This window comes from Notechis scutatus, chromosome 2, assembly GCF_049901735.1.
Source record: "Notechis scutatus isolate UNSWTSFEM ecotype Mainland chromosome 2, rNotScu1.2, whole genome shotgun sequence".
NCBI lineage: Eukaryota > Metazoa > Chordata > Lepidosauria > Squamata > Elapidae > Notechis > Notechis scutatus.
The window spans coordinates 25,474,700-25,500,467 of record NC_142010.1 but is presented as its reverse complement, the minus strand read 5'-3'; the positions used below and the strand labels follow the sequence as shown (position 1 = coordinate 25,500,467).

Genomic DNA, 25,768 nt, shown 5'->3' with positions numbered 1-25,768 from the left:
AGAATAAACTCAACACAAAAAAAGATAATTCACTTCATCCTTCTGTTTCAGAGTATGATACGAGCTAGTTCATTTCCAGCTCATCTCAAAGGTTATATTAAGTGTGGCCTCCAGCTATCGAAGGCGCTCTACATCCACTTCCTGATCTGGAAGATTCCCAATGAAGCCTGCCTTGGGGCCATGCCTTCTGTGTGCTCATTTACCTGTTAGGTAAAGAAATGTATTGAGCTTTGCAAGGCACTCTAGAAACAGCCGTCTTTCAGTTAATACTCAAAGCACGCCTAGCCTGCATCATTGCCTCTTTGCAAGAAGCCCATCCAATCAGTTTTGACTTCATGCCACGGCATCGTTCACAGGTAGGGTCTCATGCGGGGGGGGAGGGGGGGCATGTTACCGAAAAGCAGCATCCCAAGGAGCAACTTAGAAGCAGCAAACTTTTAATCCTAGCCAAGCTGCAAGCTCCAAAGATATGCAAGAGTGGGGGGAAAAAAACAAATTAAGAAAAGGTAGCAGCATCACCTTTCTTGTCTGCTCTCAGGGCATCATTATGAAATGGTGGCCAGAAGGTCTGGGGCTGATCAGGCTGACTCAGGAGGGCAGCATTAAGCCTTTGGGTCTTGCTTTTCTGCAATTCGTCCATCAGTGATTCTAGGCAAGAGAGAAGGGTGAAGATTTGGTCCTTCTATCAAGACCACAGTGGAGAATTTGCATTTTTTACACACACACACATATATCTGTTTGTCTATCCATCCATCCATCATTCTCAGTGGGAAGAGTTTAAAAATTTATCCCCATAGAGGCCTAGGACCTATGAAAGAAAGAATCTAAAAATTAGAACGATTCAGAGAATTTCAGCTCAAAAAATTTCCGCAGTTCTTCAGAATATATTGTTAGCTGTTTGAGAAATGGAATTAAGAATCAAATGTGGCATCAGGAGCTCGGAGCACATTTTTAAACTTCTTGTTTAAAGGTAACACAACCCTACACACCACGCTCCAGAGCTGAAGTGGGATACCTGTGACTCCCAGCATTCCCCATCACTGACAATGCTGGATAATGCTGCTGGGAAATTTAGTTCAGCAACAGGTGGATGGCTTTAACGTTTTCGGTCTTTGCTCCAGAAAAGGAAAATTGAACATTGAGATTTGTTTGCACAATGTCTTGCCACATGCTTGCCACAAGATCATTAGTACAAAGCCTACAATCTCCTGTCTCCTGAAGTGTAACAGGACCCCCATAGATCATCCTCAAGGAGATGTCTGCCTTGGACCAACTCCTCTTTTAGAATTTCTCCTTTTCTTGTAACTGCGGTTCCAATCATCTTTTTCAAGTAGTTGGTCCTCAGGTGGAGCAAAGTATTTTTATTGGATATGTTCTAAAACAACTGTCAAAACTCTTTCTTATAGGCTAAGAACAGTACTGAAATGATTAAAACAGCATTTTCACAGTCAAAACAGCAGATCCATACATAAAATGGACCTTTTGCAAAATGTCTTGGGTAATGGTAAGTCAATATCAGGAATTCCCATTTAAATTTTCCATAATACCCTCAACCAATGTTTCTCAGCCTTGGGAACTTTGAAAACTATAGACTTGAACTCCCAGAATTTCCCAACCATTATATGTTAGCTGGGAGCTGAAGTCCACACATCTTAAAGTTGCCAAAGTTGAGAAATACTGCCCTCAACATTACCATAATACTTCGGGACAATGTGAGATGGACATTTCAATGTGAATACTTCTGCTATTCCCCGATAACTTCTGTTAGGGATAACATTGTTTACCCTAACTGTTTTGGGTAAAAATAATAAATATGGTATCATGGTTTGTTAGTTAAAGTGTGTGTAACTTTAACTGCAAGAATGTAATTAAGGGTGTGGTTGTAAAAGCACCATATAAGAAGCGAGGCAATTGCAGCTCTCTCTCTCTGGCTTACTGATCCCTAATTACTCGATGGATTGATGACTGCGTTCTTGCTGGAACGGGGAGAGAAAAGGGAGTGTTGATTTTCTCAACGGAGAGAAGATAAAGATTGACTGATTTATTGTAAGTGAACTGACATTGGCTATTCAACACGGACTTTGCAAATAGAGTATCCCCGACAAGACTTGACTGAAATTGATATATGACTAATGGACCGTTTATTTTGACTATGCTATAATTCTTAAATGGAATAAACTATATTTTTGATAGCACAAGCGTATCTGTATTTTATTGCATGTTAACTAGAAAACTTATCTCACACATTTACCTGTCTGCCTATCTGACTTCGCTGCACGTTCTGTTTAGTTTGTTTTCCTTAACACCCGTTGGGGAATCCAGGCTTAACAACTTCTTTCAGTATTCATGGAAGTAGACATTCTCATCAAAACTAGAGGAAGTCCTAAGAATTAATCTATTCCTTCTTTCCACCCTCTCTACTTTTTCCCATTTGGAGAACATTTCACACGAACAAGGTTTACCCTACAATTACAGAAATGTAGTTTCCATACCTCTAATTGAAGTTTTCCATTAATAGATCACTTTGCTGAGAGATGGCCCTGAGATCTTTTTCCAGGTTAACAGGTGTCTCTTGGAAGCAAAGGAGCGCACCCTTTTCATACCTTGGAGATCAGAGAAGTTTCGAATTATTTTAGTTCTGTGGCTTCCCCTGATGTCTGGCTGCCTCCAAGCAGCTGGTAAGAGAAAAATCAGAAGGACAGCCAGACTGTTTCCAAATTAATTTCCATCTGGCCTCTTTAAAAGAAAGAATAGGGGTTTCCTCTCTGCTAGACAGAGCTCACAGAAGAGCATTATTTTTTTTTAAAAAAAATATTTTTCTGTAGCCACTCAAATTCATTACTAGCCCCAAAAGATTATAAATCACATACCTGCTTAAAGTTTCCTTGAGATCCTAGAGAAACCAGAGACATTTGAGTTACTTTGCGAAGAGGAAAAAAATGATCAGAGAACAACTTTGTTCAGGAGGATTTTACAATTTTCTTTTTCTTTTTTAAAGAAAAAAGAAAAATAGCATAGTGGGCTGGGGGTTGCATTTCACACCTCGTAAAAGTGTCAAGCTAGATAAAGGAGGGCTAATTCCCAAATAATAAGAATCACATAACTCACCAGAAACTCCACTAAGACTCCAAGATCCCTCTCACAGTCACTGCTATTAAGCCTGGTTTCACCCAGTCTTTTATTTAAGAATTAAATGTGCAAAATAATAAACAACTTTTTGGTATATTATCTTTTTTTAGGTAATTAGGGCAAATAAGCCACACCCACCCAGTCACATGATCACCGAGCTGTACCCACCCAGCCAGTCATTAGGTCAGAGAGCCTCTTGCTAAAAAATTTGAAGCCCACCCCTGCATATAACTAAGGGACCTAAAGGAAAAATTCCTAAAAGCAAAATTCCTCCTGAAATGCTTAGAAATATTCCACCGAGCAGAAACTCTGGTTCAAAGCTCTACTTCCCTAGACTTATTCTGTGAAGAAAGGTCATCTGTCAGGGGGATTCTGGGAAAAACCAATGTCACAAGATTCTTACTGAAATTATGACTGAATTCACAACGCAGATTGCCATCTTTGTTTTGGCACCTAAGCATTTTTGCAAAGATGCTCAGGTTCAGGGAGAAACAGCCACAATAATTTATGTTTAAAAAAAAACAACCCTAGAATGTCTACCTGCAAAAATTCACCCGCAGGCCTCTGACAGTGCTTCTCTAGGTCACAGATCAGATCATTGAGAAAAGAAATGTTGTTTGAAAGTCTGGTGATACTTTCATCCTGTTGCTTCTCCAGGTCACTCAACTTAGCCAAGAAGCCATTTTCTTGCTCTTCTAGAAATGAGCGGAGTTGCTGGAATGCCTGTGCAATCTTTCTTCTCTCTGCTTCGATGTCTTCCTGCAGTCGACAGAGAAAGAAAATAAAAAGTCAATAAGACTAACGTTGTTTTATATATAATTAACCATATACTTTAGCACCAACGTATTATGTAAAGTCGGGGAGCAATGCTATATCACAATATTGCTATTATTAAATAATGCTAAATTGGTCAATATATTGCTAGTGCTGATCATTACAAATAGTCCTCAACTTACAACCATAATTGAGCCCAGAATTAGGTTGTAAGACTTTGTGATTGTAAGTCAAGGCACCCATGTGACCAAAAATAATTTTCCAGCCTTTTTCACAATAGTTGTTAAGTGAACGCTATGGCTATTAAGTGAACTCATTCATCTGAATGCATGTTTATTGCCAGAGATCAGCAAAAATCATTACAAATCACCGTTATGTTACTGCAGAATGTTCTCTGACCGGTTGTAATGCTGAACTGCCAAACAAGTAGTCACAGGGTGGAAGGGCATTGCAATCATTTACGATGGCCACGGTACTTTACAAGCCATATATAGAATAGAATAGAATTCTTTATTGGCCAAGTGTAATTGGACACACAAGGAATTTGTCTTGGTGCAAATGCTCTCAGTGTACATAAAAGAAAAGATACATTCATCAAGAGTCAAGAATCATAAGGTACAACACTTAATGATAGTCATAGGGTACAATAAACAATCAAATCATAGTAGGAAACAGTCAATATAAATCATAAGGATACAAGCGACAAAGTTACAGTTATACAGTCACAAGTGGGACGGGATGGGTGCTAAGGAGTGATGAGGAGATTAATAGTAATAGTAGTGCAGACTTGGTAAATAGTTGGACAGTGTTGAGGGAATTATTTGTTTAGCAGAGTGATGGCGTTCGGGGGAAAACTGTCCTTGTGTCTAATTGTTCTGGTGTGCAATGCTCTGTCTATAGCGTCGTTTTGAAGGAAGGAGTTGAAACAATTTATGTCCGGGATGTGAGGGGTCTGTAGATATTTTCACAGCCCTCTTTTTGACTCGTGCAGTATACAGGTCCTCAATGGAAGGGAAGTTGGTAGTAATTGTTTTTTATGCAGTCCTAATTACTCTCTGAAGTCTGTGTCTGTCTTGTTGGATTGCAGAACCAAACCAGTGATAGAGGTGCAGATGACAGACTCAATAATTCCTCTGTAGAACTGTATCAGCAGCTCCTTGGGTAGTTTCAGCTTTCTGAGTTGGCGCAGATGGAACATTCTTTGTTGTGCTTTTCTGATGACGTTTTTGATATTAGGTGTCCATTTTAGGTCATGTGATATAATAGAACCTAGAAATTTGAAGGTCTCTACTGTTGATACGGTGTTGTCAAGTATTGTAAGAGGTGGTAGTATGGGAGGGTTTCTTCTAAAGTCTACCATCATTTCTACGGTTTTGAGTGTGTTCAGTTCCAGATTGTTCTGGTTACACCACGAGGCAAAGCACCTGTCCTATGGCTGTTGAAAAGTCAAACGGTCGTAAAATGACTCGCTGTTAAACAAGGACTACTTCTATGTGCCTGAATGCATGGGGAAAGGGGGATGATTAAGAAGATTTCTGTTGTCCTCCCCATGGAGAGGCACATATTACAATTACATTGAACTGGAAAGTAGAATGTGATACCAGGACTACGGGACTCAGGGTCAAGTTCCTACACATTCACAAAACTCATTTGGGTGAATCAGTCACTAGAGCCTCACCTACATCATAGGGTGAAAACTAAAGCAAACCACCTTTATTAATGGAAAGACAAGATGTAAAATAAAAAAAGATAAAGGTTTCCCTGTTCAGTGCTATCCAACTCTAGGGTACCGGTGCTGACCTCCATTTCTTGGCTGAGGGAGCCAGCATTGTGCAAAGATATTTTCTGTGGTCATGTGGCGAGCACGGCTATACACCACTATACACAGAATGCTGTTATCTTCCCACCGAAGTGGTAATTCTTTATCTACTCGCATTCACGTGTTTTCAAACTGCTAGGTGGGCAGGAGCTGGGGCAAGTAACGGGAGCTCACTCAGTTACGCAGCACTTGGATCTTGAACACAGGCTGTCAGCTTTCCAACTGTCAAGCTCAGTGTCTTTAACTGCTAAACCATGGCGCCCCAAATGCGAAATAAAAAAAAAGTAAATTAAAAAGTAAAATAAAATAAAGTAAAATAAAATAAAGTAAAAAATGCAACTATAAGCTATAAACCTGCATTCTGTATTTAGTGAACAAAAATTGCTCATGATTATTTTTCAGACACTCAAAATAAAACTATTTTATTTACGAAATGTACAATAAAGTGGGGAATGTATTTCAGTGAAGAGAAATTGCTAGAGTTTTCCTTAGTACTATATTGAACAAGTTACCTACCAAATACACGGCCATTTGCTTCTCCTGAGTCTGATTTGATCTTTCAACATCCGTTCTCCACAGCTTCAGATTATGTAGCTTGATCTGGATGTCTTTCTGAACAAACAAAATCTCTTAGGATTATTCCCCAACAATTACTGAAATGCTAAATCACTTGGGAAGCTGATTTTATTGGGGGGCTGAAGGAACCAATTGTGGGGCATCAGTCTAGGTTTCTCAGAAGGAAAAGCTAGGATAATCGCTCCAAACTCGATTGCAGAAAATACGACTTCAACAACAGAGTGGTCAATGCCTGGAACTCACTACCTGACTCTATTGTTACATCCTCAATCCCCCAAAACTTTAACCTTAAACTGTCTACCGTGGACCTCACTCCATTCCTAAGAGGTCTGTAAGGGGGTGTGCATAAGTGCACCAGCGTGCCTACCATCCCTGTCCTACTCTTCCCATTTATTTGTACTCATTTATTATGTATATATTTATACCCGTTTATACTTATATGTTTATATGTTATGTTCATACTTATACTTGTTTTCTCACACATGCTTGACAAACTAAACTAAATAAATAAAATAAAATAAATTAAGCTGGGATTGCACAGTACCCTTAGACGTAATCTGGCATACAGTCAGTCCTGGGAAATCCAGCTGCTGCCTTCACCATCACATTAAGCCATAATATGGTAGTTGGGTTGTACAGCACACATACAGTAACAGTGTTGTTTAAGTGGCTTTAGAATTAAGAGTATTGTGCAATGCCAAATTTTTAGAAGTATCCAATCAAGGCGGAGGAGGGCTCTCAAGGTGCATGCAAGCAGGGCAGAAGTCCACCACCACCTCAAGCAGGGAAGAGTAACAGCGTCCGCCTCCCCTAGGCCAGCAAAAGTGAATGGGTTACCTTGTAATCTTGAGCTGCCTCCTCGACGGGACGTACCAGGTGGGCTCGGTGCTTCTGGGATTTGGCGCATACCAAGCAGATGAAGGCGCAGTCCTCCCAGCAGAAAACCTTGAGGGGCTCGCGATGCTTTTCACACAAGGCTTCTCCCCACAACCCTTCGATTGCTTGCAGATGCAGCCCTTCCGACACCTTCGACTCGGAGGTTCGTTGCTCAGGGCTGTTCTGAACCCGAGACGAGGGTTTCCCCAGATCCCCCATGGTCCGGACGAGCAACAACCAGCTGGACAGGGGCCTCCGTCCGCCTCCAACCAGCTCCTCTGCAACACTCCAGAGGGCGAAAACGGAGAGGGGTGGGGTGTCGGAGAGGAGCGTTTCGCATTCAAAACGCCCAAAATTTCCTAGATAACTTTCGCTTTCCTCCAACCAACCTGGGCGATGGGAGGAGTCGTCTTCCCAAGTCTCTCGCGTCTGATTGGCGGAAGGGACCCTATGATGTGTGTGAACGGCACGGAAAGCGTGTGCCAAATATTAGCCCCGGTCTGCATTTGAACGCTGTCAGAGAGACGGTGCGCGGTGGGCAACTTGGAAAAGCCTCGCGGGGATTTCGGCAGACTGAAGCCACAACTTAGACTTAGAATAATAACTTCATTGTCACTTTGGATGTACACTAATCGGCATACATTAAAATGAAATACAGCTCTCAAAGGGTAACCACCACCTCCAATATACATTATACACTACATAAACATGACAAAATAGATTAGCTAGCTAGCTAAACAAGATAGATCTTCTTGAAGGTCTCAAGTGATGGCGCTCCCACCACTTCCGAGGGCAAGCTGTTCCACTGGTTGATTGTTCTCACTGTCAGAAAGTTTCTCCTTAAGAGAGATAATGATAGACAGACAGACATAGATAATGATAGATAGATAATGATAGATAGATTAGATAGATAGATAGATAGATAGATAGATAGATAGATAGATAGATAGATAGATAGATAGATACAGATAAAGATAGATAAGGATAAATACATAGATAAAGATAGATAATGATAGATAGATAATGATAGATAATGATTGATAAAGATAGATGAAGATAAAGATAGATAAGGAAATATAGATAGATAGATAAAAATAGATAAATAGAAAGATAGATAATGATTGATAATGATCGATAAAGATAAAGATAGATACAGATAAAGATAGATAAGGATACATACATAGATAAAGATAGATAAAGATGATAGATAATGATAGATAATGATAGATAATGATTGATAAAGATAGATATGAAGATAGATAAGGAAATATAGATAGATAAAAATAGATAGATAAATAGAGAAAGATAGATAGATAGATAGATAGATAGATAGATAATGATTGATAATGATCGATAAAGATAAAGATAGATACAGATAAAGATAGATACAGATAAAGATACAGATAAAGATAAAGATAGATAAGGATACAGACATAATGATAGATAATGATAATGATAGATAATGATAGATAGATAGATAATGATAATGATAGATAATGATAGATAAAGATAGATATAAAGATAGATGAAGATAAAGATAGATAAGGAAATATAGATAGATAGTTAGATAAAAATAGATAGATAGATAGATAGATAGATAGATAGATAGATAGATATAGACAGATAGACAGACAGACAGGGATAGATAGATGGATAGATAGATAGATAGATAGATAGATAGATAGATAGATAGATTATGCATATATCTACACATATGACATAGGCACAACTTAGGATCTTCAGACAGATCTGCAGAAGTCATAAATGTGAGGAATGGTGGTAAATTAATTTTTTCCATCCCCATTATACCTTCAAAGGTTGCTAAATGAGACAGTCACTAAACAAGGGCTATATTTGCACTGGACAATGCAAGTTTGGCAGAAATTGTGTCCACGGTGGATTGATTAGAGTCATTCTGACTGTGGGATGGGCAGCATATGAATTTAATAATAAAATAAGAGTTTTGAAAATTTCCTGGCAGGGAAGATAAAACCTGTTCACCCCTCTGTCTCAGAAGACTTATTGTCATGTTTCTTTCTGTGGGAGAACCCACAATTTCTCTTTCTGCCTGGATGTGTCTCTTTCTTCCGTTCTCTGGGGTTCGTTAGAAAGGCGTCTCCAGGGCATGCTTAAAAAAATTAAGGCCCTGCGGGCTATGAGAAGGAAGTTGAACTGATTCCAAACACACACATTTTGTAGCAAGAAGGAATTCAAGCTTATAATTTGAGTTAGGCCCAGAAATGTAGCCCAGATGGCTTGTTGTCATGATGCTGGAGCAGGGCTAACTTTGCTGAAAGCAGAATGACAAACCGACTTCCTGGCTTTTTATTTATTTAAAAATCATCATTGGGTCCTTTGCTTTGGGGCAGTGAACCTGATATAGAATGTTGTGTATTTTTGCTTTTTCGCCAATAATTTTATTGTACAAATATGAAAAGGAGGTGATAGAAGAAAAAACAGGAGGGAAGAAAACCTAATGCTTTGTATTTTAGACTATACCCCAAATTTGTGCAGACTTGAATTGGTGCCATATAATATAGCTTATAGCAGGGCTGTCAAACTCCCAGCCCACAGGCCAAATGCATCAAACGCTGGCCATGCCCACACCCTGTTTAGCGAAGGGGGAAAAAGTCCCGATACGTCATGTGATGGTGCTATGACGACATGAGTTTGACACCCTGGCCTAAAGATTACACTTATTATCATATCCCTTAGAGCAGGGGTGGGCAAACTTTTTGGCTCGGGGGCCTCATTGACTTTTAAAATTTGACAGACGGGCCGGGTCAGCACAAGATTTTTTGCCCCCCCTTTTGCCCCCCCTTCCCCCCTTCTTCTCCTCCTTCCCCTCCACTCGGAGGCCCCCTGAGTCAGGTTGCTACCGCTGGCGCGGCTCCACGCGGCTCCAGTCCCGCGTTGTCTCGGGAAGGGAAAGGCAAAAAGGAAGAGCCGCGGTGGTGCTTTGCAACAGCAGCAGCTGCACCGGAGGCTCAGGCTCAGCAGCTCCTGGTTTTGCCTTTCCCTTCCCAAGGCAACGCGGGACTGGAGCCGCGCGGAGCTGCGCCGGCGGTAGCAATTCCTGACTCAGGGGGCCTCCGAGGGGAGGGGAAGGAGAAGAAGGGGGGGCGAAAGGGGGGGCAAATAATCTTGTGCTGACGCGCCCGACAAGCCGCTCACCACGACGGCGGCTCCCAGCACCCGAGCAACTTCCCAGCAACTTGCGGCTTGCTTTTTCCTCTCGGGCGCTCGCGCCTGGCCCCGAGCCGCGTGGTGGAGGGAAACTCGGAGTGCCGCCGAGTCGCCTCCTCCAAGCAGCCCGCCCGCCCGCCAGGCGGAACCCTTCCCGCTCCTTGGCGGGAAGACGCTCCCGCCTGCAAACTTTGCCTGTGCAAAGTTTAAGCCTGGAAGCCCTGGAAACCCGAGCAACTTCCCAGCAACTTTCGGCTTCCTTTTAACTCGCGGGCACTCGCGCCTGGCCCCGAGCTGCGCGGTGGAGGGGAAGGGCGGGCTGCTTGGAGGAGGCGACCTGGCGGCGCTCTGGGCTACCCCTCCGCCGCGTGGCTTGGGCCAGGCACGAGCGCCCGCGAGTTAAAAGGAAGCCGAAAGTTGCTGGGAAGTTGCTCGGGTTTCCGGGGCTTCTAGGCTTAAACTTTGCACAGCGCGGCAGAGGGGAAGCCCGGAGCGCCGCCGGGTCGCCTCCTCCAAGCAGCCCGCCCGCCCGCTGGGCTTCCCCTCCGCCGTGCGGCTCGGGGCCAGGCGCGAGCGCCCGCGAGGAAAAAGGAAGCCGCAAGTTGCTGGGAAGTTGCTCGGGTGCTGGGAGCAGGCTTTTAAAGTGCCGCCTGAGCAGGACCGCCGAGCCGGGAAACAGGGCACCAGGGCAGGGCAAGGCTCCACCAGCAGCGGCCTAGCTTTAGGTGGCTCCAAGCAGCCCGCTCCAAGCAGCCCACCCGCCGGGCGGAACCCTTCCCGCTCCTTGGCGGGAAGACGCTCCCGCCTGCAAACTTTGCCTTTGCAAAGTTTAAGCCTGGAAGCCCCAGAAAAAAAAGGGGGATCGGCGGGGACTCACCTTCGGAGAGGTCGCACTCGAAGGTGATTTCAAACTCCCAGCTGAGGCCTTTGCAAAGTTCTTTTCTTTCCTACCCCGAGAGCGCTCCGCACTGTTTTGCAGCTTTGGGGGCCACGCGGCGCAGGGCAATACGATTTTTTTTCAGGGGCCCAGCGATTTTTTACCAGGGGCGGGCCGGATTGGACAGACCAACGGGCCGGATGTGGCCCGCGGGCCGTAGTTTGCCCGCCCCTGCCTTAGAGCATCCTTTTTAACTGCTCAGAATTGGGACTGCCACAACTGAAGGAAGACTTTACATTTAATGGCATTTGAAGGAATATACAAAACCCCAGCTTAGCTAACCTTTAGCTAAGGCAATTCAAGATAGCTTAATATAGTTAAAACTGAGATATAAATTTATGTCAAGGGCATTAATCTTCAGGAACAGTAATCAGATTCCTGTTTAAGAGCTTCTCTAAGAAAAATTAATGTAATGGCAATTAATGTCTAAGAATATATATATTCTTAGACATTGTCTAAGTGTGTGTGTATGTACACACACACACACACACACACACACACAAAATCATTCTTAGACATTGATTGCCATTACAATGTAGGAGACAAGAAACTGCATTTCTAATTCCACTTAATTGTGTCTATATATAGACACACATGCACACAAACTAAAATAACAGTACCTATTTCCTGTATCTTGCACAGAGGTGGATTTGTAGCTGTGAAGATGCAGATAAGATAAAATTCCACAAAATATCCATAACAAAGTACATTTATTGGTACATTTGTGATGAAGTTCTTCTTTAATGACCAATCCTTTGTATATCAGCCTTGCAGATAAAAGATAGTTATCTCCTAACCCATTGTAGTGGTAGAAAAGCTGCTATCAGTTCATGAGTCCAGGCAAGAATGGAGGGAAACCTCCCCCAACCCCTCGAGGGTCAATTTAGTGACCAATCAGGATTACAGATGTGGCCACGTGACATGAACTATATTTCCCAGGATACCTTTAACTACATTTACCATGATGCATTCCCTTAAGGTGACAGCTCATAATTCCTAAGTAACTATCCAATTCCCATAGACTGGCTGGGACAGCACAACCTATCCTGCAAGATGATATATCAAGAGGCCTGGAAGAACTGCAAGGTTTGCTAAAGTACAAAGAGTTTAAGATAAATTATGCTGAATAGCCAAATGAGGCCTAAATGCATTCAGTGATTATGGATGTTCCTTGTTCAGAGAAGAAAAATAACAGAGCAGATGCATTAAGGAATCAAATGCAAAAGCTGATGTGACTTGCATATTTTTATCAGTTGTGCAACAAGGTAACATTGGGTTTGATTTCTGGTTTTGTCCACAAAAATATTTGCAATGCCTTTTAACACAATTTCTGAATTTTCCAGTCTAGGAATTTCTTGCTTTCTTTCCTAACAAAAATTCTTCACGCAAATCTGTAAGATGGACTGATTTGGTACACCCAGAATCTTCCTGCTTTATTGATACACCATCTGGCGTGGTAAATGTGTGTGTGTGTGTGTGTGTGTGTGTGTGTGTGTTGTGTGTGTATATATATATATATATATATATATATATATATATATATATATATATATATATATATATATTTCTTAAGTTTTCAAAGGGTACTTACTTTCAGCAGAATCTCATCTGCCATCATCAGGCTTCTGTATTGTGTCCGTCTGTGGGTCAGACTTTTACAGTTGTTTCAGATTTAAACAACAAACAACTACCATTCCTAGATGTACTAATCTACAAAAAAACAGATGGCACACTAGGACACACCGTATACCAGAAGAAAACACACACTAACCGCTACCTCAACGCCCAATCCCACCACCACCCAGCACAGATAAACTCCGTGGCCAAAACACTAATTACCAGAACCAAACGCCTGGCAGACAAGACACACATTAAGACTGAACTATGCACCCTGACTAAAGTACTGACAGCCAACGGCTTCCACAAAAGCAAAATCACCAGCTTGATCCACAAAAACACACTGAAACATAATAGAAACCCAGAAGATGAACAGACCTATGGAACAGCTGTCCTGCCCTACATAAGAGGTACTACAGACAAAATTAGTAAGGTACTACACAGACATCACATCAGGACTGCCTTTAAAACAGACAGAAAAATAGCAGCCATCCTTAGCAACCCCAAAGATAAAATTGACCTGGAAAACCAAGGCATATACGAAGTCCCCTGTGCATCATGCCCAGCCACATACATTGGACAGACCAATAGAAGAATAAGTACCCGCCTGGATGAACACAAAAATGCAGTCAAAAAGCTGGAACACACTTCCTCACTAGTCCAACACATGGAAGCCACAGGTCATAGCATCAACTTCAATGGCACCAAAACCCTGGCCACTATGGAAAACCCTAGCCACAGAGTCATCAGAGAAGCCATAGAGATTGAAAAAAGACCAGAAAGCATGAATAGAAGAGATGATTCCACCAGGCTGTCAATCATTTGGAAGCCTGCACTCACAAACAAAAAATCTCCACACCACAAGCCAGGCAAACACCTGGGCACAAACAGATCCCCTGATACCTCCAGCTCAAACACACCCCAACCAGGCACCCAGATGAAACCCAGCTTCCTAACTAATGATAGCCGTCCATTTACCCGAAGCCAAGCTGCACTAAAGGCCTCCAATAAAGTAACACAATGCTGCCAGGCAATCAAGATACAAAAAGAGCCAAAAAACAGACAGAAGATATTAGAGACACCAATCAAGCAGAACACAGCAAACTCCAAGACCAATAAACACAGACCAAGACTCCCAACCAATCAGGATGAAGAAAAAACCATTCTGGCACAGCAATAGGCTGCCCCAAATTTAAATCTGAAACAACTGTAAAAGTCTGACCCACAGACGGACAAAATACAGAAGCCTGATGATGGCAGATGAGATTCTGCTGAAACGTTGCTACAACTTTAAAAGAACAACTACAATGACGTGGGAAAATACCCGAACCAAGCCGAATACCAAAAATGGCTAGGCCATCTTTTCGGGGGGGACTTAATTCCCCCCCTTGCATCTTCGGGCAGGCGGGCAGCGATGGCTTGGATGTTGACCTCGGCGTTGGTGGCACTTCATATTGGGGTCAACGCAGGCAGCACCATATCCGGGTGTGCAACAAAAGTACTTCCTAACAGCAAGCCCCCCCACCATTCCCCCCCATTTCGCATGTTTTAATATAGGCCTTAATTTGGGGGGAGGGGCTTAATTTCATTTCATGCCTATAAAACATGCTGGGACTTCCTATTGGGGGAGGCCATATTGTTGGAGAAACAGGGTATATATCTATATCTATGTTTTCTGAGGTTTTCGCGGGTATTTGTATGTGGATCTTTGGTTATTCGGGTTTTCTCCCGCGTAAAATTGGAAGTATCTAGGCGACGTTTCGATGAAGTCTCATTCATCATCTTCAGGCTTGTGTCTTCGGCTTTGTGCTTCTCGGAGTAAAGTTCTTACTCCGAGAAGCACAAAGCCGAAGACACAAGCCTGAAGATGATGAATGAGACTTCATCAAACGTCGCCTAGATACTTCCAATTTTACGGAGAAAACCCAATAACCAAAGATCCATATATATATATATATATATATATATATATATATATATATATATATATATATATATATATATATATATATATACACACACACACACACACACACACACACACACACACACTAAAATAGAATTGTTTTAAGTACAGGTAGTCCTCAATTTACAACAATTTCCTTTGTGACTGTTCAAAATTACAACAGCACTGAGGCAAGTGACTTACGACTGGTCCTCCCAATTACAACTGTCACAGCATCCCCATAATCATGTAATTAAAATTCTGGGGTTGGCCAGTGTATTTACAATGGTTGGAGGGTCACAGGGTCGTGTGGTCACCATCTGCAACCTTCCCAGCTAGCTTCCGACAAGCAAAGTCGATGGAAGAAACTGGATTTGCTTAAATGACTTCATGATTCACCTAACAACTACAGTGATTTGCTTAATAACCACAGAGGGAGGGGGAGGCATAAAATTGGGCATCACCACCTGCTTAGCAACTGAAATTCTGGTCCCATTTGTAACTGCTAAGTAGAGAATTACCTGTATATTGGATTAAGGCTGAATTAGACTGACGACTGTTCCTCACTGCCGACTTAAAAATCTTCACCAGGCATAAAATACGCTGTTCTCCATCAGCCTTCTTGGGGAGAGGTGGCTGTCAAAAAGTCAAGAGGACCATCCTGATAGCACAATTTACTTTTCTCTCTCTCTCACACCCCCCCAATATATTGCTGCTGCCCTCACTGGCGGTCTCTAGAGCCCTATCTTACCAAGACTTGAAGTTGGGAATGGTGCTGTCCTTCCTTCTAGAGCACCCGTCCCCAACCTTTTTTGAAACCAAGGGCTGGCTTCATGGAAGACAATTTTTCCATGGATTGGGGTGGTGGTGGTGGTTGTTTTGTGCTTTATCTAGACCTCACACAGGGACGCAATGGCTCAGTGGCTAAGACGCTGAGCTTGTCGATCAGAAAGGTCGGCAGTTCGGCGGTTCGAATCCCTAGCGCCGTGTAACGGAGTGAGCTCCTGTTACTTGTCCCAGCTTCTGCCAACCTAGCAGTTCGAAAGCGTGTAAAAATGCAAGTAGAAAAATAGGGACCACTTTGGTAACAGTATTCTGTGCACCTTCGTCATGCTGGCCACATGACCACGGAGATGTCTTTGGACAGCGCTGGCTCTTCAGCTCTGTAACGGAGATGAGCACCGCCCCCTAGAGCCGAAAATGACTAGCGTGAATGTGCGAGGGGAACCTTTACACACACAGGCACAGATGAAACTTTGTTCACATGTGCAGCCTAGTTCCTAACAGGATGCAGGCCTGCATAGTTCCACAGCTCGGAGGACCTCTGTTCTAGAGAACATTGCATATCAAAGGCAGGTTGATTCCCATGACCTCTCTCACCTTCACCGACCCAACTAACAGGAAAACACCCATCAATCACTTTTCTTAAGATAAACTGACATCTTTTAACGATTACTGAATTCAGTCCAAACACTTTGTTTGGTTTTGCATGGATACATCAAAGAGAACTCTCAGGAATATCAGCTTTTGGGCTTTTTTGAGATCATTCAATAATTAGGACATCAACAAATAAGACAAATCCCCCAAAATCAATAAGTAATCTTTATTGAAGAAAAGATGGTAAGCCATAACTAAAGAATTGTATTGACTGAAGTGCTTTTAAAAGAAATCTATAAAGAAACAATATAAAAAATATGTTTGTATGCTTCTTTCTTATTCTGCTCTATGTAACAAGACTCTCATTTTGAACAGGGGCCCTTGTTTCTATCAGTCCTTTGTTTCTGCAATGGTCAAATCTGTTATGATTTTTCACTGACAATATAAAAACAAACTTTCATTGGTATACTGGTTGAGCACTACTGGATTAGCAGTATCCTGAAACACCACTAAACTCAGTCCAAGTGACTGCACAAAATACAGGCACCAAACTAAAGGCATTCTTATACGCAATTTTGGTGCTATTTCAAAGTAGTGCTAAACCTATGCTCAAAAGCAGCTTAGATAAAAGTTGACAGGTTTGGGGAGAGTTGCATAATACAGGTGGTCCCCGACTTACAACAGTTCATTTAGCGACTGTTCAAAGTTACAACACTGAAAAAAGAGACTTAACGATCATTTTTCATACTGATGAACCTTGCAGCCTCCCCATGGTCACATGATCAAAATCCAGATGTTGGGCAACTGACTCATATTCATGAGGGTTGCAGTGTCCCGGGGTCATGTGATCCCCTTTTGCAACCTTCTGACATGCAAAGTCAATGGAGAAGCCAGATTCTGTTAACAACCGTGTTACTAACTTAACAACCGCAGCGATTCACTTAACAACTGTGGCAAGAAAGGTTGTAAAATGGGTCAAAATTCACTTAATATCTCACTTAGCAGCAGAAATGTTGGGATCAATTGTGGTCGTAAGTCGAGGACTACCTGTAATGCATCAGAGAGACAGAGCTGCAATGTGCAATGTTCATCCCGGTGTTGCTTGATGCTGTTTAGATTGATCCTTGTTTCTGAACTGAGGATTGGCTGAGAGATCTAACAGGTGAGGACAGAATGGGACTCTCCCACTGCCCAGAGGAGAATGACCTGGAAGACACATCAGGAGTGGAGGGGAAAGGACATGCCTGCATCAGCCTAATGTGGCTAATATAAGTAGTCCTTGACTTACAACCATAATTAGGACTTTCATCACTAAGTAAGGCAGATGTTAAGTGTTCCAATATCTCAAAGTTGCTTGGAAGGAGAAATCAGGCAATCATGGGAAGCATTTTTTATATATTATAGAAGCTAGTACAATGGATGTGTTGCTTCTGCTGAAGTATCGCTACAATAATTTGTACATAATTTCACCTAGGATAGTGGACACTGAGATGATTTTTGACGTTTCTTCATGTTAACTAGTCCAAAAGAGGAAAAAAAAAAGAGCATTAGAAAGTAGGTAGAAACATATGGATTTATTTTGTAACACCTGAGACTTTGCTAAAAGCTGATTATTATGACTTTTTTTCCTGTAGGTCCCAATATTTAAGGAAATAAAAAATCTCCTTTATACTAGCTTTCAATAATAGTATCAGTTGATAATATCTGGAGATACACAATACACACTAAGTTGAAGAGGGAAGGGGGCATAACAAAAATGGAGAACTTGGCCTTTGTACCCATTGTTTATATCAAAGGTTTCTGATTTTCTGTTGTTTTTTTTTAATGAAAGCTGAGAAAGTCTGACAAAATACAGACAGAAACCATTGTCATGCACTTACTATCTCCTACTGGTGCCTTTTGATCAGGCTGCTGAGATGGTGAGGAATGCATTCCGCTTTCTGGGCTATAATCAAAAGCATCATCGGCTGCTTGGTCTTCCGATTTCCTCTTTTTTGCAATAGGAGAGCTCGAATCTTCCTTCTTCCTAACAGATGTTAGAACATCTGGTGGAAACAGAAAAAAATAATCCAAGAGTAAACAGGGGCAGGGGGTTAATATACCTATATAATATATACAGCATAATACACCAAGCCAGGGGTGGGAACCTACCGGCCTAACAACCTGTGTGTGGCAAAGTGAGCGTGTGGCTTTGCCAACATTTGTCCATATTTTCTGCTCTGATTGAGAACAGCCTCAATAGAAACTTCTTGTATTGCTTGGACTACTGTTATTCACCTTCTCTGTTTCCCATTCTCTCTCTTGCCCTAGCTGCTGTTTTAATATAGTGTTTTAGGCTGCTTTGAAGGTTCTCTTGGTAGGAAGACAGAACTCGCATCTTTCAAACATATATGCTATCTTCAGAAAGAAGGAACTCGAGAATAGCAAAACAAATCAATACTTTTAGGAGCATGCATGTAAGGTTCCTTTCTGTTCCAACTGCATGGAATGTATCTCTCAGTTTAAAAACTTGGTCCTAAATGTAAATTTAAATATTGTCAGCTAAGCTCATACCTTCGAATTTCCACAAAGTACTTGTGACAACCTCATTTTGTCTTGTTTGATAAGCAAGCTGTTTTTCCATTTCAGGAAGAAGATCATCTAACTCTTGAAACTTCTTTTGCTTTAACCTAAAATACGAAGGAAACATTTGTATATGCAGATCTGATGGATTATTTTAAGGTGAAAGAGGCCTATACAGACCGTTTGTATCATTTTTGCCCTGAAATATATCAGGAAGTCCTAAAGCATCAAAGGGTAAACTTGCTGCTTGGTCAAAAATATTATAGAGTATTTGGAGAGGGATGAATATTAGGTCAGGCCAAATACAGATCAGGAGCTGATTTTTAAGAAAAGTTAGTCGAGATAGACAGTTTTTGCCCTTGGATTTACACTCTAGTTTTCATTTGATTTTCCCATCTCAAAATGGCAGCCATCAATGTCATGCACTCCTGATCACAGGGGCCTTTGTGAACTGTGGAAAGGAGAGTTGTAGACTGCAGTGATTCAGCTGCTTGCATTAACCACCTCACAACAGAATGTAACAGAGTTGGAAGGGATCATGAAGGTCTTCTAATCCAGCCCCTTGCTCAAACAGGCAACCCTATTCCATTTCAGACAAATGTTTGTCCAATCTCTTCTTAAAAACCTCCAGTGTTGGAACACCTCTGGAGGCAAGCCATTCCACTAGTTCAGCGATGGCTAACCTTTTCAGCTTGGTGTGTCGAAAATCGGGAAAAAGTGTAGACTTCCTCGGGTCGTGTGTCACTTCAAGAAATATCAATAATTTGGTTTATGACGGACTGGGCTGGGGTGATCACACAGGGCTGTGAAACTTGTCTCCCTGGTCTCAGGGCTGCAGGTGCAGGATGTGGGGATCGGAAGGCCACCTTACAGGGCTGTGAACCTCATGGATCTCCTTTCCTCCTGTAGCGTTCCTGAGGTAATGAAACTGACAAACCTCAGTTTATGGCGGTTAAAACTGGTTCTCTGCTGCAAGATCTTTGCAGCGGTGACACCACGCCTCCACGCAAAAAGCAGGGAGCAGGGATTGGAGCAGAGCACAGGCAGCCTCTAAATGTGCAGGTTTTCCCCACACCAACAGGCGTGTCAAAGTGCCTCGGCGTGTCACGAGTGACACGCGTGTCATAGGTTAGCCATCACTGCACTAGTTAATTGTTCTCACTGAGAGGAAATTTCTCCCTAGTTCTAGGTTGGTTCTCTCCTTGATCAGCTTCAGCAATAGGGGAGCAGCTCCATCTTATTATACTTAAGGAACAGAGCTTATAATGAGCTGATGGCCCCATTGTTTTGCTCCTCAGCTTTCATTTTAGTTTCTATTTTATGCGTTTCTTAGATAATTCAGCATAAATCAGGTGACAAATACCTCACTGATGCAGTCTGAATCTCCTGGAAAGGAAAGATAAGAAGTATTTTAGCATTACGTAATACAGAGTCTACAACAAAATATCGCCACATGATTTGGAGCCTCTAGCTCTTTTCCAAGATACTCCATTTCCCCTCAGGATGTGGCTTCTCATTTCTCTTTTAACAGACCTTCAGCATGTGGTAGCTATTGAGCCTTCAAAGCCTCCTTTGATTTTGTTCTCACCTTCCCCGAAGCCAGTGCCTTCAAATTTGGCAGCTTTAAGATGGATGGACCTCAACTCAAAAATTTGGCAGCTTTAAGATGGATGGACCTCAACTCGTCAATGCTTGCTCAGGAATTCTAAGAGTTGAAGCTCACCCTTCTTAAAATTGCCAAGGCTGAGAAACACTGCCTTTCTTGTGCCCTTTCTTTTATGTGGATGATGCCATTTCAAAGACCAACGCCTATTTACATTAGCACATAGCACATTAACTGTCTGATTTTAACCATGGTTTATAGAACAAGCCACAACAGAGTCAACCTTATTTTAAAAACCACAATCATAAGTCAAAACAATGTGTGAAGCCAGCCTTGCATCAGAAATATGGGACAGGAAGCCAATTTTTTTTCTTCCATATGATGATGATTTTATCTATTTAGTCACATCTGACTTTTGACGATTCTATGGGCCTGGTCTTTTCACATCTTCTGACCTTGCACTACTTCTTTGAGTTGTTCCTGACATATATCACTTTATGAGCCTCTCTCACAGGTATCCCACATGAGAAGCAATGACTTTGTTAAGCTACTTTTATCTAATTTTCCTCCTCCCCCTCCCCCCCCCGCAAGCCACCTTTCTGGTCATGCTGCTAGGAATATGCAAAACCAATACATCTAGTGCAGGGGTGTCAAACTCACGTCACTAAACCAGGTGTGGGAGTGGCCAGTATGTGATGCATAGTTTGACAGCCCTGATCTAGTGGGACTATTTTGGGAAAGAGAGATCTACTATAAAACAAGGATTGTCTGTTTCTTGTTCTCTAGGTTTCAAGAACTATCTTAGAGCTATTCTCTTACTGCTTCTTCACTAAGATAACCCTTATTTACCCCAGAAGAAAATGTCCATTTTCTAACCTGTAAAAACTCAAGCTCTAGTGTTGGCCATCTTTCTTCTGCCATAGTGATAAGGCTATCCAGGCAAGAAATTTCCTCTGAAATTGTGGCATTATGAACTTCCTGTTCCTTGACTGCTGTCTGGAGTGAGTGCCATTGGGCCAGCAGCAGTTGCTTCTGTTCCTCAAGGGATTGAAAAATCTCCTTAAAAGCCAAGGATGTTTTCTGAATCCCAGCACCGATTGTATTCTGCAATAAATTCCAGCAGGGAAACATGTTTACTGCTCTAAAAGACAGATTGAGGACAAATTCCAGTTTGCCAGTAGATAAATTGAAGAACCTACCATGGCTTCTGTATTCCTCGCTGCATTCATTGCCTGAAATTTAAGAAGTTTTTCTCTTTTTTTCTTCAAAAATATCAGTTGGTCCTGGAATTCTTGCTAAATAAAGAAAAACAGTATTCTGATTTATTACATTTTGTGGTCTTAGATACCTACAGAATGAACCTTTAACAAGCTCTTACCCTTCCTATGTGGAGCATCTTAATCCAGCTAATTATTCTTGAGATAAGTCTTCCATCTAGCACATTTAAGATTAAACCAATCACTAATGCAATGTATCTGCACTCCAGACTTAATCACTCTCAATGTTCAACTTTCAAGAATAATAGGAAATTATAAACTCATTAAGGCATAAATCATGAACTTTAACTATGAATAGCCAAGCCTGTTCTGAAGTTCAGTTCTTGAACTCCACCAGCCAGAATTGCCAACACTTGGGAGATTATCGAAGACCAAGAGCAACTGTGGGAAAATTTGGTCTACACTATCCCCAAACTAGAACCCCAAGATCACTTGAAGAAACTTTTGGCAGCAAAAATGATAATAAAACAAAAAAGGGCCTGCCCTGTTTTGCTGCAGATTACAAGCACAGGCTGTAGTTGCTTGTTTTGGCCTTTTAAAGTGTTTTCATACAGCATTAAACAGGCACTTGGCTAATTTTTTAGGTCTCTCATGTGTGAAAAAAACCACAGCACTGAGATCTCTAGTTAGACACAAAGAATATTTAAAAAAGGAAAACAGAGAATTCACTGTGCTCTATTTAACAGTCATGTGCCCCTTTCTTAGGGTGCTATATGTCCCTGCAAAAATAGGTCTTGTTTCTTGCTTTTTCTGCCACGTTCATATGTTGTGGCATTTGTCTGGTCTCCAATACGGTGTTAAGGCAACCTTAACATCCTCCTCAGCTCTTTCAATTTGAAAGTAATATTCTCCCTCTCCTGCCAACACAACTTTTGCCATGGATAATGTCTTCATCATTGAATCCCAAGGAGCTCACAGAATCTTTTCCAAGCAACATATTCTGTCAGCAGAGGAAGAGGATGGTGAAAGTCAGCTGGGCATGATGGGGCTGGCAGAGAGCAGAGTAGCAGGGGTTGGCTCTGGCAGTACTCGAGGTAAGGTAGAGGCCCTGAGGAACAGGTGTGGCAGCTGGCTGAGATTGCTGAAGAGCCTGGACCTTCAGTGCCAGTGTTGCCACCCCTCCAAGGAGTATCACTGTGCAGGATGGCCAAAATTAGAGAGATGCATGAGAGATAAGCGGGTGGAGAAAGTTGGTCATAACTAGAGGTGGACTGCCAAGCACCCAAAGTGAACAATGATCACATGACTGTTTAGCAGTCCGACCTCTGGCAATTATATAACATGGCAAGACAGTTCCTGCCTATTAACTTCATCACAAAAAGGGCTGTTTTGAGTCCTTCCCTCACCAAATTATCCCCTTGAGCGGCACTGACTATGTATCAGAATGGTCAAACAAATGGCAACTTTAAGTCTCAACAAATAAATGCTCTGTCTTACTTATTGGCAAAAAAAAAATCAGAAAATAAAATACAAGCTGAATAGTCAAGACCTTGTTGATGACCCAAGCTCTGTAAAGGACCTTGGAATACTCACCTCTAATGATCTAAGTGCTAGAGCCCACTGCAACTACATAGCCAAAAAGGCATTAAGAGTTGTTAACCTAATCCTACGTAGCTTTTTCTCTGGTAATATCACACTACTAACCAGAGCATACAAAACATTTGCTAGACCAATACTCGAATACAGTTCATCAGTCTGGAACCCTCATTACGTATCTGATATTAACACAATTGAGAAAGTCCAGAAATATTTCACAAGAAGAGTTCTCCACTCCTCTACTCGTTGTAGAATACCTTATGCCACCAGACTTGAAATTCTAGAACTAGAAAACCTTGAATTACGCCGTCTTCGGTCTGACTTAAGCATGGTATATAAAATCATACATTGCAATGTCCTACCTGTCAATGAATACTTCAGCTTCAACCATAACAACACAAGAGCACACAATAGATACAAACTCAAAGTAAACCGCACCAAACTTGATTGCAGGAAATACGACTTCAGCAATAGAGTGGTCAATGTCCGGAATACTCTACCCGACTCTGTAGTCTCTTCCCCAAACCCCAAAAACTTTAACCTTAGACTGTCTACTATTGACCTCACCCCTTTCCTAAGAGGTCTGTAGGAGGTGTGCATAAGCGCACAAACGTGCCTACTGTCCCTGTCCTATTGTTTCTTTTTTTCTTATTTGTACCCATTTCATGTATTCATAACCATGTTTATACTTATACCTGTTATCTAATAATCGCTTGACAAAATAAATAAACTGCCCAGTCACAGGTGAGATTATCAGTGTAGAAAGGTGATAAATAATAAATATACTGATTCCTCATTTACTAACTGCCAACCAGCCAACCAACCAACCAACCTCTATTTTTTTCCCAATCTGTAGAGAGCCACGAAGCTGGTATACCAAACATGTCAGACAACAAATGAATAATACATGAAAAAGTGGCCTACATTTTAGCCCTCACAGCAAGAAATATGCCGCTTAACATTGTTTGATCTTACCTCCACAGGAAACACCGTATGGTCCTTGTGCTCTTCCGATTTGTCACACACCACGCAGATCGCCATTTGATCATTTTTGCAAAAGAGTTTTAGTGGTTCCTGGTGCCTCTGGCATACCTTCTCTTTTTTCTTTTCTTTTTCTTTGGTTTTTTTGTCCAGGTTTGGGACAATTCTGGCAATGTTTCCCAGCTCTCGGTTGGGCTTTAGGATTCTTTTCCGGCTGGTTGCTCTACATTTAGGACAGTGGAAATGTTTTTTGTTCATGAAATCCCAGTGTTTAATAATGCAAGCTTGGCAGAAGGTGTGCCCACAGTGTATGGAGACTGGATCATGGAAACGATCCAAGCAAATGGAGCAGATCAGTTCTTCTTTAAGTCTTCTTGTCAATTCCTCTGTGGACATGATGGCTGTATGTGCAAATAGTTTCTTTCTTCCGCTGTTGCTAGATATCCCCCTGGGGAAACAGCGCTATGTTCTCACTGCTTTCTCTAAAAAAAAATTTCCTCAAGATTTACACAAACAATAACAAGATTAACAAAACTTCTGAAGAGAGAGAAAAGTAGTTAAAGAATTAAAATCTGTCATGGAAAGTACAGAGCCATTTGTTTTGGGCTCAAACAAGAACCCAAAAAGAAATAATTGGACAGAACTAGCAGGAAGTGCTGGAAATGATGATTCATCTATCAGAAGTCAGGATGGGCCCAGCCTTATTCTATAAGAGGTTTTGTTGAGGCTAATTGGCAGAACTCCAGATTCCTGGCTAAAGAGGAAATATGAAAAGATTTAAGCCACTCCTCTAGTAATAAGGGTTTTAAGTAAATATTTAGCAAGACTAGAAGCAAATAAGACACATCAGAAAACTTTCAATATTCTGTTCACACTTCAAGATAAAGTTGGTCAGAGCTTGCTAAAGCTGCAGTTCAACATTTAGTGGGTACAACACAGAAACTTGAGTTTATTTTAAAACATAGTATTTTTATAATTAATCTATAACCAATCACATTAATAATTTTGTATATTCTTGAGGCTTGGCTATAAAGATACTGCTTCCTGTGTATCTTACCCATGGAGTAATTGCTTGAACGTATCAATCTGCTTGATCTGTCCTTGCAAAGCCTTTATTTATTTATAAATAACTCAAGGCAGCAAAAATACTTAACACTCTTTCCGCCCCTATTTTCCCCACAACCCTGTGAAGTAGATTGGGCTGAGAGAAAAGAGTAACTTACTGGCTCAAAATCACCGAATTTTTTTTTTAATTGAACAAAACAATTAAAAACATTGAACATAGGGAAGTCACTTTGACATAACTTTTGGTCAGTATTGCATAGATATATATTTTCCTATATACAATTATTTAAATTTACACCTATATACATTTATTCGCTCATATATTACATTTTCCAACATCATTGGTCCTCTTTTCATCTCATTCATTTACCCTCTCAGCAACTCCTTTCCCAACCTAAGACCTTCCTTTCTTCTCCCAGCAGTGATAGAATCTATCCCAAATTGTGTAAAATGCCGACTCATCTTTTTCATCTCTAAAGTTAGCTTGTCCATTTCGGTGCATATCAAG

General features: G+C 41.6%; 1 protein-coding gene across 1 annotated transcript in view; it reads right to left on the bottom strand.

Annotated features, from left to right (window-relative positions):
• LOC113424985 (uncharacterized) overlaps window positions 1–25,148 on the bottom strand; it is a 49,203-nt gene extending 24,055 nt beyond the window's left edge. Inside the window, exons 1-12 of the mRNA XM_087954161.1 lie at window positions 24,190–25,148; window positions 21,601–21,696; window positions 21,278–21,505; window positions 20,162–20,184; window positions 18,790–18,905; window positions 18,083–18,281; window positions 7,136–7,622; window positions 6,239–6,334; window positions 3,670–3,888; window positions 2,871–2,893; window positions 2,505–2,603; window positions 520–665 (exon numbers count right to left, since the gene is read on the bottom strand). Of these exons, the coding sequence (XP_087810287.1) occupies window positions 520–665; window positions 2,505–2,603; window positions 2,871–2,893; window positions 3,670–3,888; window positions 6,239–6,334; window positions 7,136–7,622; window positions 18,083–18,281; window positions 18,790–18,905; window positions 20,162–20,184; window positions 21,278–21,505; window positions 21,601–21,696; window positions 24,190–24,591 (2,134 nt within the window). The 5' untranslated portion in view covers window positions 24,592–25,148. The remainder of the gene's footprint in view (window positions 1–519; window positions 666–2,504; window positions 2,604–2,870; window positions 2,894–3,669; window positions 3,889–6,238; window positions 6,335–7,135; window positions 7,623–18,082; window positions 18,282–18,789; window positions 18,906–20,161; window positions 20,185–21,277; window positions 21,506–21,600; window positions 21,697–24,189) is intronic.
• Between the last annotated feature and the right edge of the window lie 620 nt (window positions 25,149–25,768).